Source organism: Hyaena hyaena, unplaced genomic scaffold (assembly GCF_003009895.1).
Source record: "Hyaena hyaena isolate Hyena2069 unplaced genomic scaffold, ASM300989v1 scaffold_277, whole genome shotgun sequence".
Classification (NCBI taxonomy): domain Eukaryota; kingdom Metazoa; phylum Chordata; class Mammalia; order Carnivora; family Hyaenidae; genus Hyaena; species Hyaena hyaena.
The window spans coordinates 1,561,263-1,581,348 of NW_024080905.1; the positions used below are offsets into that span (position 1 = coordinate 1,561,263).

Below are 20,086 nucleotides of genomic sequence, written 5' to 3' on the forward strand. Positions count from 1 at the left end.
TTTGACCTAGAGCGCAGAATTATGTGGCATATACATGTGGGGCAGAGGGAAGCACCCAGATACCATTATGCCTGAAAACTGTTGTCAAAAATAGTGTTTCTGGGACCCCTGGGTGGCTCAGTCGGTTAAGTGTCCGACTTCGGCTCAGGTCATGATCTCACGGTTCGTGGGTTCGAGCCCTGCGTCAGGCTCTGTGCTGACAGCTCAGAGCCTGGAGCCTGCTTCAGATTCTGTGTCTCCCTCTCTCTCTTTCTGACCCTCCCCTGCTCACACTGTCTCTCTCTCTCTCTCTCTCTCTCTCTCAGAAATAAATAAAACATTAAAAAAAATTTTAAATAGCGTTTCTTCTACAAATTCGAGTTTGGCAGGGCCTGGTGGTGGCGGTTCAGTACTGTTTGATTCTTATCTTCCTGTCCCCTGTCCCCACCGTGCGAGGCTGAGAACCCCATGGGTGAGGAGTCGGAGACCGGGCCTGGGCTGGGTGCGACCTGCCTGCAGATGTGGCTGTGAGATCCCCGGGGCACTTGCCGGGAGGAATGTGCCACTGAGGCACTGGATCCCAGTCAGATGGATGGGTGTGAACTGGAGGAGCCTAGGAGATGTGAGGACACCTGAGATGGGTCTAGAGGGAGCCGTCCAGACACTGGGCAGACCCCAGGGCAAGTCCACGGCGGCAGTTGGCTGCTCCTGGTCATGTTCCCGCCAGTGGGATTCTGGGAGTGGGTTCAGAGAGAATCTGGGGCAGTCCCTTCTTGAGGAAAGCACAGAACATGCTGATAGAGGTTGTATGTTCACTCTTTCTGAAGAAGCAAAATACTACATTAAATGCCTTGTCTTATAAAGTATTCAGATTGTAAAGGGGAAGATCCTAAAAGTGCAACTGGGAGATCCAGGCTTCAGAGTATTGACTTTCACAAACAACACGGCTTTATGCTCAGACTTTTCGTATGTGCCCAGAAGAGTTAGACAGCCCGACTTCGTACTGTTTTATCTGCAATGGCTCTGCCAAAGAAAGCAGGGAATCCTGTGAAGATGTGGAAAGAGGAAGAGAGGAGATAGGGAAGGTTCTGGAAGTATCTGTTCAGTTCAGCTCGGCGATTCTGACTGAGAAAATAAGCAAGCACTTTGTGGGTAGTTGAACTTGTGTGTTCCTAGGGCTGAGGGAGTGCCTTTGAAGATCCAGTTCAAGTTTAAATTTCATCCCCACCCAGGGAGACTGAGATTTCAGTCTCTAACGATAACAGAATCCAAGAGCTGGTGGTAAACGGAGCCAGGGGAAGGGTTATTTTTGATTAAATTTATCTTTTAATTTCAGTCCTTTTTTCTAAATCCCATCTTAGATCTATGGAGGCCCTGATTTCCACTCTCCCAGAATAGCCCAGCTGTGTGCCCAAAGGACATCTGTGAGTCCCATGCAGGTCTCCAGCACTGGAAATGAACTAGCCATCCGCTTTAAGACCGACAGCTCTGTAAACGGGAGAGGCTTCAATGCCTCGTGGCGGGCAGTCCCTGGAGGTGAGTAAACCAAGGAGGTATCTCAGAATACCGAAGTGCAATCCTTATCCATTTTATGAGATGACTGGAGGGAGGAGTGAAGCCCAACACGGTGACAACTTCGTGACTCCTCAAATGGCAAACACTGCCTTGGCATTTACTCTTGCCTAAAAAACGTGATAGAATTTAACTTCCAGAGTCACCTCATATGTGAAGACTAGTCCATGCATGTATGCGAGTCCATAGTGAAAGCAGAAGTGGGGCAATCGGCTAGACTAACTTACCCTCCAAGGGACTCAGGCCCATTCACCGGCCTCAAATTTGGGCATCAGCAAAGTGGTAAATTACTCCATGCCATAGTATAGATCTTTGGATGCCTGGCAGCTGCCCAGACTGTAAATATTCAGTTTGTGAGTCGCAGAGAATTACCAAGTGTTACGTAGTGACTTTCTTCACAGGATCTTAGGCACTCTAAAAATATTTACCTGTTCCAGATTCTTTTAAATAAAAAAATAATGCACCAAATATTTAAGCAGATGTTAACTGATACAACTACTAAGAATAGGCATGTTTATTGGGTGATTACTCTGAGCCAGGCATCTAGTCTAACTGTTCTATGAGAACAACCTCATTTCATCCTCACGACAAAGTTTACTTACTAATGAGGAAATTGAAATTTAGCCAAGTTAGTGACTTGTCCAAGGTTCCATAGCTAGAAACCGCCAAAGCAGAGATGTGACCCCAGGCTACCTTATGGCCCCACTTTTGGAACCCTAAGGTGATACAGTAAGTTATATTAGACCTTTCCTAAAGTTAATGATGCATGAATTTAATGAGGATTCTACATATGATTATATACACGTAGTATTTAGATTACCCAATTATTGTGACTTGTTAGAAAATATTTACATTTTTCCATTATAGGTTTATATTATCATAAACCCAAGAAATGATAAATCATAGAGATAGATGTTGATAGGTATTCATTTGATAATATCATAAGAATAAAAAGATTGAATAACTGTACCAGGTCCAGAATATTACATGTTAAGAGGCAGATATTAAATTATTAAAAATATGCACTACTAAATTCTCAAAATTCTTAGGAGATGTGTTATTCTTACAGTATATTATATTTTTAGAGAACAAAGAAGAAGCATTTTATGGCTTTATGAGAGCACGATTTTGTTTGTGCTTATGTTTGAGTATTTTAAAAATTACTTTTGGCATCAGTATTGGAGTTGCTTGGAGTATTTTCTTGTCATCCTTCTTCATTCTATTGGGATGAATGAATTAAGGGTGGATATTCAGTTCTGCACCCTGTTTATATCATCAACTACATCAAACTGGTGGTCAAAGAAAGCATCATATCATCTGTGCTACCAGATAATTGGGCAAACTTTATCCATCAGGGATTCCTCTCATTTTTGACCTGGCTTTCCTACTTACAGGTTGTGGTGGGATTTTCCAGGCTCCCAATGGAGACATTCATTCTCCAAATTACCCCAGTCCTTACAGGAGTAACACTGACTGCTCCTGGGTCATTCGAGTGGAAAGAAATCACCGTGTTCTCTTGAACTTCACTGACTTTGACCTTGAACCTCAGGACTCTTGTATTATGGTAGGTGACACAAATTTCAAGCATTGTCTCTCGTCAAGCCTGGGCCAAAACATTGCCATAGGAGCATATTTAGTAAATGCATTAGTTATGGATGTTTTCAATGTCAAATCATAGGAAACCTGACTATTAGCAACTTAAAATGTAAGGATGTTTATGTTTTTACCTAAGTACAAATCAGGAGGTAGATGATATCAGGGTTTATTTAAGAACTCAGGTTTTGTTCTGCCAACCTTAGTATGTTGATTTGTCATTTTGTGTTTGTTTCCTGAACATCCTGCCTGAGTACAGATGCAGAGAAAGGGAGAAGGAATAAGTCTACTTGTTTCTATTTTGTATTTTCTTAATAAAGGAAGAAAATTTTCACACAAATCCATTTACTTATACCATTGGCCAGAATTGGCTGCAAGAAAGATTAAGGAAGTTATTGTGGAATGAATTTATTATAACTACTTTAAAGCAATTATTATTAGCCTCTGAGGGTTTTCACAGGGTTCTGCTTTTCTTGAGCTCAGGATATCTCAATCTGCTACTTGAATAAATCACCATCCCCTAGGACACAATAGATTTGGGGATGGGGGTGGAGGAAAGAGAGTTATCTATTAATTGGTCAGATGACCAAAGTGTCTGTTACTACTTTAAGCTTTAACGCATTCTCACCTGAAACTGAGGCTTTATCCTTGATGTAAGAGTGAATGAGAAAGTATTTTGAGATTTTCTTTTTGTTTTTAATTTCACTTTTTTGGTTACCTGATTTTTTTAACAAAAGATTTTCCATATTTCATTTGTATTTAGAGACATTTCATTCAAATATAAACCAGATTCTCTTGGCTAATGGATCTTTCTATTTTAGTTTCCTGACAGTTTCTTACACAACTTCAACTGTCCTGCTTTCAAATTTAACTCAAGAAAACTCAAAAGTTGTTTCACTTTTTTCAAAGTAGTCCAGTCATGTTATGATTTCAGATACTGTTTTACAAGATTAAATCAGTAATCTCCCTAAAAGATCAGTTGATTTGTGACTGGATTAGTCTTCTAAATCAGTCATCAGAGTCTAAGTTGGCAAAGCATTGTATAGACATAAATAGAACGTCTACTTTCCATAAAGATAACTCAGACCAACTCTCCTCAACAAGACAATTTAAAATTTGTAAGCTGATATTTAAAAACATCTTCCTAAATGCAGCAAAGAATTGACAAGATAATGTGAAATTTTTGAGTTAATATCTGAGAGAGATGTGATAGTATCTGCTATAGCTTCTGTCTATGAGGCATTTGCTGCTCCAGAAGGGGTTAGCAGCACCTCTGTGAGCCTCTCAGGGCAAATAGGGGCAAAGTTTGAGGTCAGAGCCAGAACAGGGTGGAAGTCCTGGTAAACCATACCATATCCTAGGTAAAACAACATTAAAACAGCTTTCACAGAGACTATATCCCAGCTTCAGCTTACCTGAATGGCCCCCAAAATCTGAGGGGACCCTGGCTGAGAGGGGACCTTGTAATATTAATATATCCTTGTACATCTGGCAAAAGCAACTTAGAATCTTCTTCAAAGGGAGATAAAGTCATCCTAGATTTTATTTCTACTCATAATTTTTCATATGTAATAGCCAGCACACTATCAAAGATATTCATGTACATGTGGAGGTGATATAACATAAATGAGAAACAATATGAGTAACAGACAATGGAAACAAACATACTAATGTGGAAGATTGGTAAACGGTTATGATTACTAAGCTCATGGAGATAAAAGTCAAACTCTCAGCAAGGAACTGAAAACTGTAAAAAGTGACACTGCAAATATGCAAGAGAACCAACTAAACTTTTTAGAGCTGGATAAAATATAATAGCTGAAGTTTAGATCTCAATGGAAGAGGGTTTTTTTTGTTTTTTGTTTCTTATCTTTTAGACCGATTAGATAGAGATGAAGAGAGAAATAGTGAACTGGAAGATAAGTCAAAGGAATCTATCTAGGGAAAAATCACAGATAAGCAAAAGGATGGAAAATACAGAAGAGAGGTTAAGACACATAGAGAATGCTTACAAAAAGTATAATATACATTTAATTGTCACTCCAGAAGGAAAAGTGAGAGATATAATGGAACAGAAGCAATATTTGAAAAGCTAACAATTAAGACTTTCCTAAAACTGATGGAAGATGTCACATTTACAAAAACAAGAATCAACTAAGCAAGTAAATGGAAAGAGAAATAAATAGAAAGACATACTAATCTAAAAAAACCGAAGATAAAAGGAAAATGTTATAATCATCCAGGGGACAGGGTAGGGGGACAGATTGCCTTTTAGGAAATGGCAGAGTAAATGCTGACTTTTCAATAGTGATAATTAGAAGGAGAAAAGTCAGGAGTGCCTGGGTGGCTTAGTTGGTTAAGCATCTGACTCTTGATTTCAGCTCAGGTCATGATCTCATGGTTCATGAGATTTAGCCCCACACCAGGCTCTGCACTGTCAGCATGGCACCTTCTTGGGATTCTCTCTGTCCTTCTCTCTTTGCCCCTCCCCTACTCGTGCAAGCTCTCTCTCTCCCTCTCAAAATAAATAAATAAACTTTAAAACAGAAAAGAAGGAGAAAAGACAATGGAATGTTATCTTCAGTCTAAAGAAAGAAAATAACTATCAACCAGGAACTCTGTTCACTCCTAAAATAGTCTTTAAGAATGAGGGTTAAGTAAAGCATTGAAACAAGGAATCTTCAGGAGAAGTTCAAATGGGCCAGAAACAAATTGTTTACCTCATTGATTTGCCTGCAGTGGGCAATTCTCCACCATTTGCTTCCTTTCCCAAATGGGGTAATGCCAGGTATAGTGTCTTCTCTTCTCTTTGGTAAAGTCCACAACCCATAGAATTCAACCTACAAAAGTGTGTAAACAAAACAAAGCCTAGGTCAAAGGCACACCCAGCATGGCTACATTTTTTCCCTCCTGTGGTCATGAGTAGAGTTTTCTACCTACATGAGATATAAATACACAGACAGGGTTTTCTATTAACCATGGCCATACCTCCGCATGCAACTGGGCTTGACTTAACAAACTGTAGCAGGAGGCATCAGATGGGAGGAAGTAAAACCTCAAATGTGAACTGGTCATAGGCATGGAGACAGGAAAATACACCCAAAGACAGGTGCGGGGAGGAGTTCAGGCTGGCAGATAAGGTCACATAATTGATGTGACAACACAAGTTGTGAGGATGAGGGGGTCCTGTGTGAAGTAGTTGGAGTATCTCTGCCACTGGGCAGATAGAGAATTTGGCACTGGATGCCACTAATCACTTGAGCAAGACTTCCATGTAAAAAGTGAACCACATCAACATCATGGTGCTGTAGTTAAGAAATCTTGCTCTGTGGTGGGGTGGACCTGGAGCTTAGCCTGAATCTTGCCATTCCCTAGCTGTGTTTCCTTAGAGAAAATTAATCTTATAGCTGCAGTTTCTGTAACTGTGCAATGGGGGTAATATGTACCTGTGTCAGATTCGTTGTTGGGATATTTGAGATATGTAAGTGACCTGCTGTTCATATAGAAGGCTACTGATTCGTGCTAGCCATAATCATAACGATACTGATGGTGAGTGCTCACAGAGAGGCGTGTTCAATGAGCACTGGAAGAGGGGACAGGAGGGAATGCCAGAAGGAACAGTGGGCTTAAGGGCCCGTGCTTCCCTTCTGGGCCTCCAGGACCTCAGTGAAAGAACCTGGTTAGGCATCTTTCTCAGAGCACTGCACCTAACATCTCCTGTACCTCGGACTCAATAATGATAGTAATAACCATGAGAAAACAGAAGAGGGCATTCATTTGGTTCTGGAAGCCAGGGAAAGTTTCACTTTGGAGACGACCTTCGAGTGGCAGAATTTCACCAGTAGAAATGTGGTGGTGAGACCAGGAAGGGAAGCTTTGGAAAAAGAATAGGGGAAATTGTTTCCAGAGGCGTAAATACACACAGACGTGGGAATAGGAAAGATGTTGTACTAGAATGTAGCTATGAGTGGGGAGCACACAGAGACCAAAAGTCTATAGAAGACATTGTGAGTGGCCTCAGGATTGGACAAATTCTTTTATGCTCTCTGAATCTGAAAATATCCTATAGATAATATGGGCTGATAAAGGTTTTCTGTAAAACAGAGGAATCATAAACTCAAAACTGTGTTTTACAATGATAATGGGCAGCCATGTGAGGACAAGGTTGGCAAAGGACAAGAAAGATGGCATAAAGGCTATTTGGGAAGCTATGGAAAAATCTTGGCCAGTGGCCTTGAGCACAGAGAAAAAGAGACGTGTTAGAGAACTCATGATGGTTGTACAGTCACCAAAATTTATAGGCTAATGACATGGTGGAGATTGAAGTGAGTGATAGAGATGAAGAAGTTAAGACTATTCGCTTGAACGATTCACTTGAAGAACGAGTGAGTGATGATGCTACAAAGTAAATGAGTAAAGGGGTAGGTACCATGAGTTTGATTCGGGAACTTTTCAGTTTAGAGGTCTACACTATGTCCCTTACAGAGTTTGACATAAGAGTTTAGTGCTCAGGATGGTATCCGAGCTGGATGTGTACCAATGAGGATGACTTCTGTAAATCTGGGTAGTTGTTAAGCCACAGAAATAGGTGTGATCACTTATAGTAGTACTTTCTCAAGAGAAAAAAACCAAGTAAACTCTTTGGGAAACATCACCATTTATCGGGCAAATGGAGAGACAGAAGAAAAGAAGACAGATAAAGGGCATTCAGAGGCAGGTAGTGAACCAGAGAGAGTGGTGGGATAGAAATGAGGAGTGAAGCCAACTTTAAGAGTGGGTGATCAAAGGTATCAAATCCAGCAGAGGTCAACTAGGAAGCGGACTGAAGCAAAGCTACTGGATTCAGCCTTTGAAGACCTTCTAAGGAGCAGGATGGGTGTGGATAGTAATAGAAGACTCTAGATCACAGCAGGTTAGAAGGGACAGGAGCTTCTCAGCTTTTTCCTAAAATGATGGCAGTGAATGATACAAGGGGATGAAAGGTTATAACCTACAGGTAAGGCAAGACCAATGGAAAGTTGTTATTCTTTCAAGATGGAGATCTGAAGAAGAGACAAACTGATCCTATAAATTTTATATTTTCAGAATGGGAAGTTAAAACTTACATGGCTGACCCTAAGCTCTACAGTTTTTTTTATTTGCAAATTATTCATACGGAAAATTACAGCAGTCACACATAAGCTCAGTTAATTTTGTTTGTATGATTCCTAAATTACCTTTACAAAAAGATAAAGTAAGGCGAAGAAGGACTATTCTGGTAAATTGGGGTAGAGATCTGCTGTGTATGGTTGCCAAGTGGACCTAGTTATGGAAGAGGAGGCCTGCCGAGCTTGGAAGCAGGAGGGCAATGTCCTGGAGAGGATGGAAGCTTGGCCCCAAGTCACGGTTAGCTGTCCAGGGGTTCATGAAGGCAGGCATTGAGGCACCAACCATCTATCCTTTACAGCTAGATGGACACTGGATGTGAAACGGACCCAACAGTCCAACATCTTACATAATATCTCTGCCGCTTACGTTCATACAAAGCCAATCATTCATGCTGGAGGCTTCAAATTAATGTCTTGGTCCAGTTGCTGCGACAGAGTCATTAGCAAAGAGAAAAATATTCAGCTGCAACGATGCTGCTGGGTAATGTTTGTGTTCATGGGATTTTTAATAGAGCTCAAGTGTTCTATTAAATACCGAGGTAAATTATGGTTGGACGGGACCAGCCATCGTGTTTTTTAAAACTCTTATAACAGTTCGGATTGTCAGAAGCAGAGATTAATTTTAACAGACATCAGGGCTAATAGTCACAAACACTTAGATATATAGAATGTTAAGGTTGCAAGAGAAGAGATTAGAGATCATTTACTGTCATATCATGATTTTTTTTTTCATATTCTTATTTAAAAAATAAGAAAAGTGAAGTCCGGATGGTCTGGATCAAGACCTGGTAGAAATTAATAGCAGGGCCGGCACTAAACACAGGCAAGCCAGAAGGAAGAGGAAGTATTCTGGCAAAATATAAAACTTACAGGCTATATGCAAGGAACCAAAATGCAGACTAGGGGACGACCGAGAAATAGGGGAAGAAAATAAAACTATTTTGAATTTTCTTTCGGAGGAACCCAGAGGTCATTGGTCAATATGAGGGAAAGTGTTAGGATTCCAGATATGAGGAGGAAGGTGTCTTTGCTTTGAAGTCAGGTGGTCTGGGCTCCATCCACCCCTTCAATCTTCAATGTCAACTATGTGCCTGACCCTGCCAGGCGCTGGTGTCCAGGCATGGCTCCACCTCTCACTCTTTTCACGGTCAGGGGATCTGAGCTTGCCCAGTACAAAATCAAGTGCCTGGGAAGCCCACACAGAAAGCGGATCCAGTTAGGAGTTGTGTCTGTGAGTAGGAAGAGGAGTACAAGGTGGGCATGAAAAAACAGATACTGAGGGTCCCGTGACATCAGCGTGGGTTCACTCTAGAGGTCACAGTCCGGTTGGCACAGACTCGCGAAGCTTCGGTTTCTGCTCTGGGGTGCTCGATCTGGCATTGGGTAAGAGGTCATCTCCACACTCCGCTTGCTGAGCAGGAGAGAGCTCTTCCCGTAGTAGGCCTGGTCCCCAGAAGTCCTAAAAGGAGGCAGAGTAAGCCCATGGGGAACCCCGAGCCATCTCTCCGACTTTGTGAAACCATAGGCAACATTTAACAAGTAAAGGAAACGAATGAAAATTTTAAAATGGAACAGTAATACACAGACTCCATCCCCTTTCATATTAACCAGCCAACAGCAGTAGTCATTGTATCCCGAAGGCAGCAGTCTGTTTGGTACATGAATTGCTAACAGATGCACGGCTGCGTAAATGAATATGTGAATGTTGCCCTCTCTGTTCCTGCGATAGTCAGTGGTTCTGTGGAAGATTGCGGATGACACATTCGGGGATGTGTGGTGCTGAGTTCACTCCCTGGCACAATTACTGATACACGATCTCACTGTTTTGAGCCGCATGAGAACTTAGATAACATCGCAGAAGCGCGATTTCTAGAATTTCACGCTGCTATAACGAAAAAAGCGAGAGAAACAGAATTTTCTGACTTCTATTGAAATGGTGGGCATCGCAAGGAGCTAATGAGAAAGCTCCACCGGGCACTCGGGTTTCAGCCAATTTGGTCATGTGTTTGCATTTCCGCCCCGTCCCTGTCCCTTCGGAGTGGCTGGTGTAATTAACCCCAGGCTCTCCTGAATGACGCATTGTGAGTACTTCTTGCTCGGGCAGCAGCGGGACCCACTGGTTGGACATGACTCTGTACGGTCAGCACGAAAATGGCTCCATTATGTTGCCTTTCATGAAGGCTGAGTATTAAAGTGACCTCCAACTGACAGTTTAATTGCTTAATTAGAGTCTCTCTTCCGAGCCTTAAATCCATGGAGCTCTGCAAGGTCTTATCGATCCCTGAGACATGCCGGTGGCAGCTCAGTGTGAGAGAGGGAGAGGTCAGTCCCGCAGCCCCAGCGGGGGCCTGGAGACTCCTGCCTCTGGTTTCAGCATCCTCTTAGCTCAGCACAATGGAATGTCTGCCTTGTGAGAAATCAGTCGGAAACCGATAAAAGCAAGCAGAGCACAGTCCTGATCCAGCCTCTCGTTTGGAGAAAATGTACTTTAGGGCGAACAGAGCCTGGTTCAAAAAAAGGGCACATGATGAGTAACTGTTTTCTTTCTGAAGCTTTGTGCCCCGTGGAGGAGAAAGAAAACAAAGTGTGTGATTTGAAGAAAACCAGATCCCCTCCCCCCACCCATGGCGGCAATGTCTGCTTGTTGCTCAGGTTATTTAACTGTGAGACCCTGGGTGGAACAGAGCAGACACGGGATGCAGAATCCATATTTTGTTTTATTTTGTTTTAGGTACTACCCATGGTGTGCTTCCTTTGAAAAACATTGATCGTTTCCAAAACAGAAAAGGAATAATAGAACTCAGAATAGTTCTGTTACTCAAACAGACCCAGGAATAATAGAACTCAGTGCTTCAAAGAGAAGATGGAAGCGATTCTTTAAATATTTATTGTTTTACAAATCAATCCATGACAAGAATCAGTCTCTCCCTGCCTCCGTTTCTTCCCTTTCTCCCTCACTTTTTACCAAAGAAAGTTCTGTTTCCAGCTGATACTTGAGGACTGTCTCCCATGGATTTCTTTAAAATGTTTTCTTCTCTGATTTGCCTTTGATAACCTGCCTAGGCTTGCAGTGCCAAATTAGTCACCAAAAGCGGTGCCAGTACTTTACATCCCCAAAGCGAAGACTAATTGAATGGAAGCCACAGTTCTCAATCTGTGGGGCAAGGCTTTGTTTCATTCTGTTTGCATTTCAGCTCAGCATCTCGGTAAATGCTTATTTGTGAAAACAAAATGAGCTCCTTGGCTCTCTTTTCCTATCCACATTTCCAGTGATCTCTGAGTCCCCGCTTGCAACAACGACAAATTATTTGAAGTTATAATCTCTAAAAATTGAAGACCGAGGGCAATAATGTAGAACGAAGGAATAGGGGTGACAAAGTCCCGAAGTGTGAGATGTGCCCCTGTGAATGTAACCTGGTGTTTAACCTCAGAGGTGCCTCGCTGGCAAACACCACTGACAGAGGAGCCCCTTACTTCCTTCCCACCCCCACCCCCCCATCCCGAGGAAAGCTTCTATAATGAGTAACAGTTTCATTTCCTTCCTCACATACACTTATGACTTGAACAACTTGGATATTTTCCTAAGGGATTCCCCCCCCTATCACATAATATTTCCTCTGTCTTGGAGCAGTTCCCATTCCAATGGGAATTCCATTAGCAGCTACACTACCATTTGCAGCACATGAAAATCTTTCAGGGACTCCCGTCCTCCAAAATGACTTTTTACTGCGATGTGAACGATCTCTTCTGAAACTCCAAACATCTTATCCTTTACCCTGATAATCTTTAAGGCAATCCAAAGCAGTAGACATGTGTTGCGAGGAGTTAAAAATAAAGTAAAAGGTAAAGACGGAGTTGAAAATCAAATTCAGCCAGGGCCCAGGTGAGAGACAAGGCCATGCTAGACCAGACAGGGTGTGGTTTTTTAGACCAGAGAAGGGCGAGAAGTGGATTTATATCTGAATCTAAGAATAAAACCGAGGGGCGCCTGGATGGCTCGGTCGGTCAGGTGTCGGTTAAGCACTTGGGTCATGATCTCATGGTTCTTGAGTTTGAGCCCCATGTCGGGCTCTGTACTGACAGCTCGGAGCCTGGAGCCTTCTTTGGATTCTGGGTCTCCCTCTCTCTCTGCCCCTCCCCCGCTTGTGCTCTCTCTCTCTCTCTTTCTCTTTCAAAAAAAAAAAAACATTAAAAAAAAAGAATAAAACTGGGTTTAGGAATCAGCATAGGAATTTTAGGTTTATGCATTGGTCCTGGACACTGTGCTCTGCTGCGTTAGCCATGCTGGGAATCCCATGCATGTTCCGTTGGGGGGGGGATCCATGACAGGTGCCAACTGTTCTGAAATCCGTGGGGCCTCAAATTCTAAAATGCCTCCGTAGGAATGCTTTACTGCAGTTCTAAATAAACGAGACACTTCCATTCTGTTTCCTGAGCTCCTATGCTTTTCTTTCTTGGAGATCATGGAAAACTTGATTTTATCTTTTGAGTTGGTTTCATGGTGATTGATCAGATGTCCGTTGGACGGGATTCATTACTGACTCTATTCTGCTTAGTGTGTGACTGTGAGCGAGTTCTGTTTTCTGAGCCCCATTTTTACCAAGCGTAAAGTAGAATTATAAGGAAAGTTGGAATTTTTAAAAATGAAAAGCACTTAACATAGTGTCTTGGACAGATAAGTGTTCACTGCTACTCCTAAGTTTTCTACGGCTGTTGCTTCTATTACTACTAAAACTATGTTATAGATCTTATCTTTTTAACAATTGTGACCATAGGTACCCAGAACTGCGTCCATAATCCAAAGTTCATTGGGAACCACCATCATTAGTTATAAAGACTCATTTTATCTTATCGTAAAATATTTAAAAAAAATTTTAAATCTATTAAAATTTTTTCCACACATTTTTCACTATATCATCTCAGTGAATTTTATTACTTCATAAATGTGTTATTTTAATACCTTCCAGAAGATTCACAAATGAGTTCAGAAGAAAAGAAGTAGTGGTGCAGAAAATGGCAATAAAAGCATATTCATATACATTTATATCTATTCATGTACATTCATGATTTGTTTGCACAGAAAACTCCATTCTGGAGCTCACGCCAAACACTGTCATACTTTGTGGATTATTAAACACCCGTGTGTTTTTGCTTTTGAATTAAAATAGTTTCTTCCTCCTCCAGTTTGTAATAATTTTAGCCCACACATTTAGTTAGTTTCTACCCTGAGCTAGATGAAACTTAGTGAAACAAGAAAATAAGAGATGCAGTAGAAATATTTTCTCACTTCCTACTCTCCAGCACGATCTGAGGGAATATATTCCAGTTTCTGGAGATGAGAATGCAGACATTACTGAGGAAGCTACTGTTCATCCTCCCCCCCACCCCTCGGTCATATGCTTCGGGCTGTGAGTGCTGACTGTTCCCAGTGAGGTGATCACGAGTCATTCTGGCAGCCGGAGTTTGGATCAGCGGGGAGGGGGCTTCGGGCTCTGGGCTGTGCGCTGCGTCTGGGTCAGACACCTGTTCTTTGCCTCTAAGTGAAGCATCAGGGTCTTTATTTAGTGCAATATTTTAAATCATTGGGACGCTCAGCTGTCTTGTTGAAACAGATTTTACATTTTCTGAAGAGCACCCTACAGGCAGTTGTTTGGAGCCTGAGTTAAAGGGGACCCATATTTAGGCAGGGAAAAAGTTCAGGCTGCTGTGGTGACCAAGGCAAGAGGTGACGAGGTCCCACACCCAGAGGAGACTCTGCAGAGAAGTGGTGGCATGTCAGAGAGAGAATTGGCAGAAAGAACACAGATCCATTGGATTTGGGGAGTGCGGGAGAGGTGTAAACATGTTGGCCAAGTGCATGACCTGCTGTGGGCATTTACGGAGGCCACAAAGGAGGGTGAAGGAGGAATTAGGGGAGGAAAAATGTCTTCCGTTTGAGACATCGATGCTCAGGGTGTGTGGGGCCATACGAGCATCAGTGACTGGAATGCACTTGGATAGATGAGCCTAGAGGTCCGAGAGAGGTCTGCAGTACAGGTGGATATACTAGCCAGCTAGCAAATGTCTTGGAGATCTTAAAACAGAACCCGTATCTGTTTAACTACATTCCTGTCAGGCTGCAAAAGGCCAGATTAAGTGGCATTAATATCCATCTGGCTTAGATACTGTGGTACTGGCATCTGAGTAATGTATTTTCTTGTCTCTGTATGGAGTCATTTATTTATGTGTCTGGCTGCACACTTAACAATCTTAAATATATACCATACTTAAAAGTTTTACATGCTCCTCACGTGAAATTTCTAAAATACAGAAAAGAAGGAAAAAAAAAAAGAAATGAATGCCATCCATAATACTGCAGTATAAAGACAACCCATGAAACGTTTTGGCTTATGCCTTACACTTACATGCCTATCCAGTCACACACACGCACATTCACACACATGTAAACATAGGTAGTTAAGATAATACCACACATCACTTTGTATCCTACCTTTTCCGCTTAACATTTAATATGTTTCTCCTCAAAAATAGTTTCTTTGGCTATTTAGTCAACTACATGGACATACTAGAATTCCTTTAACCACTAGCTTATTATTAACTGCTTTGATTACCTCTTTATTATGATAATGCTATGAAGAGCATATTTATATGTGAATCTCACTCTCCATTTCCTAGTATTTTCTTGATCTAAATGCTCTTTTCTTTACTGAACACTCTATTATGAAATAGTTCAAGAATATAAAAAAGTAGAGACTATGTAATACATGTAAAGTATATAAAGAACAAGCCATCTTGCTGTCTAGACTTGCCAAATCGTAATATTTTCCCATACTTGCTTCAAGTTCTTTTTTTTTTCCCCTTCGAAAGAAAAGAATTCCTAAAGAGACACTGAAGTCCCATGTGTCTCCCACACTGATGCCATTCCCTACTCTCATCACGGAGGAAACTGCTTATCAGACCTTGGGTTTATGGCTCCCATGGCTAGTTTTATACTTTTCCATTTTTTATAGTTTTTCATATAGAGCATATGTTATTTTTCAAGTTTTAAAACTTTAGGCAAATAATACCACAAATACAGTATGCTTCTATTTGCTCTGTTCACTCAGAGTTCTGTTTTTAACATTTGTTTACCCTGTGATGCATTTAGATCTAATACATTCTTTTTGCCACCGTATGATACCCTATTTCATGAGTATACCATGAGTTACATACCCATTCTACCGTGAATGAGTGTGCAAATTGCTTCCAATATTTGGCTGTTGCAACTCTTATAGCAATCGACATTCTTTTACATATTTCTAAGTGCAGTCATGCAAGAGTTTCCCTAGGGTAGACACATTGAAGTGAAAGGGGCACCTTTTACATATACTCTACATTGCCAAATTCTACTAAATATATATGGATGAGAATTCCCATAATGAATGGGAGAAACTCACCTTCACATTCATACTCTTTCCACAAAACTTCCAACACATTGTCGTACTTGATCTTTACAATGATAAGACAGAGGGAGGAATTCCCCACCCCCGTTTGTAAGATGAGGGGATGATAACCAGAAGCTTCTGAAGTGGCTTTGGCAAGAAAACAAATCCCCTCGATGGACCCAGGACTCAAGTCCAGGTGTTATGACTCTAGGAACAGAGTGCTTCTGGGTGTTCTGACAATAAGGTCCCAGTGCTTCCCAGGTGTTCTGAATCAAAGGTCAGTGTGCTTCCCACTGGGCCTTAGTGAATCCGATGGAAAATGTCAGATAGGCTGGAGCCTGTGCATAGCCTGTCAGCAAAGGTCACACAACAGAAAGGACATGAACAGTGTGGCTTGTGCTAACCATGGATCTCGACATCCATTGAGGCTCCACCCGGGAAGTATTTATGAAGCCGTGTTGTGGGGTGGGGAGAGTTTTGTAGAGAAGGCGTTTGGGGAGGAGCACAGATTTAAAACCGTTGACTTTCCTCAAGGAGGCCAGATGCTTTATTATCCCCAACTCAGCTGGTACATTAATGGATCCTATCAATTCCTGAACAATTTGTGATGTCCGTGTTTTCCAAAGAACAAAGGAAGAAACAAAGAAAGAAAACAGGGTAACTGGAGTCCCTAAGTGCGTCTCCTGTGTCAGGCAGCACATATTACCTCAGTGACTCCTCCCTAGAGTAGCCAGCTGTTAAAAGAGAAGTGAAGGTGTCACTCTGTCTTCATTTCTCCCCTTTGCACACACAGCTCAGCCCACTCAGTTGCTGTCTGCGCATCATTATGCCCAAACAACTCATTAGGCCTCCAGTGGCCTCCACGTCACTAAGTTCATGAGTAATTTTTGCTCCTTCAGTCGAGTATTCAGTGGTTGATCACTCCGGGTGAGGGAAAGAGTCAGGGGATCTAGAAAACCCATTATTCTCCCATAATATTTTTAGGAATTTCTGTATAGAGAAGTAAGGAGAGGGGAGAGCTGAGGAGAGAAAGGAGGTCAACCAGATGGCCACTTTTTTCTTTATTTTTTTTTTTTTCTTTATTTTTGGTCATGGTTCACATTTCGAGCCTTCTTTCTCTTCCTTCTTATGGCCATTCCCTTTCTCCCTCTCCCTTGTTAAGAGAATGTTGGAATTTACACTTTTTTTTTCTTAATTTCTCCAAAATACCAGTATCTTGTTGCTATTTTGTGTAGTAGACTTTGACTAAATATTTGGAGCACTGGCAGGTGTTTACTGCAAAGAGCAGCAGCACAGTCAAGTTCATAAGTGATATCAGACATCCTCGTCCTTAGGACTCCATTGTTCATTCCTCTCTCAGTCCCTCATTTCACACCTCCTGCATTAGTTATCTATTGGTGCATAACAAACTTCCCCAAAACTCAATGCCTTAAAACAACAGTGCTGAACATTTCTGTGAGTTAAGAATGAGGGTGCCTGTTACCTAGCTCTTTCCTAGCTCGCTCACATGATTGTCGGCAGGATTCGGGCTGGGGGCCTCCCTCGACTCCTCCAGGAGGAGGAAATCTCACAGCACAGCAGAGCTTCATCAGGGCAGGCAATGCAGAGTGCAAGCGAGAGGGGCAGCAAGAGAGAGAGCTGACGAGATGGAACGGTCCCTCTTTTGTAACTTACTCGTAGAAGTGACATCCCATCAGGCGCCTGGGTTGCTTAGTCGGTTAAGCGTCCGACTTTCGCTTAGGTCATGATCTCGCGGTTCGTGGGTTCGAGCCCCGCGCCGGGCTCTGTGCTGACTGCCAGCTCAGAGCCTGGAGCCTGTTTCAGTCTGTGACTCCCTCTCTCTCTGACCCTCCCCTGCTCACGCTGTCTCTCTCTGTCTCTCCTAGAAATAAATAAAACATTAAAAAAAAAAAAAAAAAGGAAGTGACATCCCATCACCATGGCTCCCACCTGTTTCTTAGAAGAAGCAAATCATTGGGTTCAGCTCGCACTCCTGGGTGGGGTGGGGGTGGGGGGATTACACAAGAGCATGAATCACTGGGGGCCAGGTCACTGGGGGCCAGGTCAGGGTTGCCCCCTCTGCCCCTGGCCTCCCACAGTCCTAGGTGGGTGTTATCCATGGGTTATGCTCCAGCCTCATCCATGTCACTGGACAACCCCCTCCTCAGACCTCATTTTGTTTTTGCTTCAATAGCTTCCTACTTTTATCCATTCCATACACAGCATTCTACCTTTCTCTTTGTCTCCCTTTACAAATAGAGCTAATATCGCTCAAGTACTTATTGTGTGCCAGGAAGTGTTGTGAGGGCTTTGTATCTTTGCATTCTTCTAATTCTGATGAACAATATGAGCTATACAGTGGTGTCAGTTACCCTTATTTCTGTCATCAGTAAGTGTATGGGAAGGCAAATGTTCCCTTTATTTTCTCAAATTACCAATGCTTAGGACCCTGACCCCAGGCCTCTATAAATATCATCATAAGGGATTCCTAGTCTCGTACCTGAATGGCTCCCCATTCCAGTGTCACTTTATGCTGGAGTTGACATGCGTTAACTTTGAAAAAGGATTGATATTTCTCAGCTCTTCTTAAGATTTTAAAGCATCAAGTATTCAAATTCATAAATGTTTGGCTCAGTTCTAACTTCTGGGTAGAGCTTAGAGTATGGAGGGCTCCCAATAGCGCTGTAATGTCATGTGTTCTGAATACTTTGGGCTTTGGGGACAGGTCTGATTTCCTCTGCCCACCGTCTGCCTTCCATGTTCTCTCACAGTGCTGGTAAAAGATTGGCACTGCCAGTAAGAAGGGCACTGGGCAGTTGTGCGTGTGGCATAACCCGTGTCCTGTGATCAGACCCTCCTCCATTGACCGCTGAGGCCAAAATGTAAAAAGCCTGCCCAGAAAGCAGCCCCGATTGACCTCTTTCCCACTGTGAATAGCCTCTTTTACCGACTGTCATGCCTGCTATGCATTTATACATTCCGATCCATGAGAGAGGGACAGCTATTTCTTAACTCTGGGCTTTCCCTTATTCTTAGTCCTCTGTGCTTAGAGGCCATATACTCTTACATATGTAATTCCTGCACTCATCCATAAATGAAACATTTATTGTCTATTATGTGCCCAAGTCTCCTACTTTCATGTGATAAATATTAGGCATTTTGAATGTGTGTGTTGGTATCTGGAAATTTGACAAAACTCTGGATACTTTTTAGAGACTAGTTAACTTCTTGTAGAAATTAGATTACCACTCAACCAGATGTCTTTGTTTTTAAAGTCTGAGTAGTTGGAGCTTTCAGGAGTGTAGCTTCTTTTTCTTTTGTGGATTCAATTTCAAAATGTTACTAATGTCATCTAGAAATGAGTTAATGGAGATGTACAGGTCTTGGTGGGGTGTGGTAATTTCTCTGACTTTTACCACTTCAGTAACAGATTAGAAAACCAAATCTCAGATCTAGCAAACTATTGGCAGTAGACTTAAGTAAGAATTATATATCTGTAAGTTTTGTGACTGTTACATGTATAGCCAATAGTAGCATAATTTGCTAGGTCTGCCTTGGAAACCAAATGGAAATAAAGGAAAGATGCATATTGAAAATTTCCATGACTTTAGAATTTTAAATAAGTGGGAGCAAGGTTTCTCATATTTTCTTCTGTATAGTTTTTTTCTTACAATTTTGTAAATTAAAAGTTAAATTTATTTCAGGATGCCTGGGTAGCTCAGTGAGTTAAACATCTGACCCTTGATTTCGGTTCAAGTCATGATCTCATGGCTGTCAGGTCGAGTGCTGTGTTGGGTTCTGCACTAAACATGGAGCCTGATTAAGGTTCTCCCTCCCAATCTCTCTGCCCCTCTCCCCCCATCTTGCTCTAAAATTAAAAAAAAAAAAAAACATTAAATTTATTTGGTACTACAAGTGTTAGGAGCAATCTCAAATAAAAGAATTGCTATTTGAAAATATTAAGTCAATTGTTTCCTTGATCTGAGATCCTGCACTTTCATAAAATGACGTCTGGGTATATATGACTTAAAAACTATCACAAGCATTTTATTATTTTTAAGTATTTTTTATGTCTTTATTTTATTTTCAGAGACAGAGAGCAAGTGGGGGAGGGGCAGAGAGAGAGGGAGACAGAATGTGAAGCAGGCTCCAGGCTCTGAGCTGTCAACACAGAGCCCTATACAGGGCTCAAACCACGGACTGTGAGATCCTGACCTGAGCCAAAGTTGGACACTTAACTCACTGAGCCACCCAGGCGCCCCAAAAGCATTTTAAAGAGAAGTGATGCAATATAATAGAGAATGTGGAAAGAGGAGAGATCAGTTCCTGACTCTACTCACTATGTGTGTGATCTCGGAGAAGTCCATAGCT

At 42.0% G+C, this 20,086-nt stretch overlaps 1 protein-coding gene across 1 annotated transcript in view; it reads left to right on the forward strand.

The window, feature by feature from the left end:
- Nucleotides 1-20,086, forward strand: part of CUBN (cubilin) — a 274,401-nt gene that overhangs the window by 129,227 nt on the left and 125,088 nt on the right. The window contains 2 exon segments of the mRNA XM_039245893.1: nt 1,341-1,515; nt 2,946-3,115. Coding sequence (XP_039101824.1) covers nt 1,341-1,515; nt 2,946-3,115 — 345 coding nt within the window.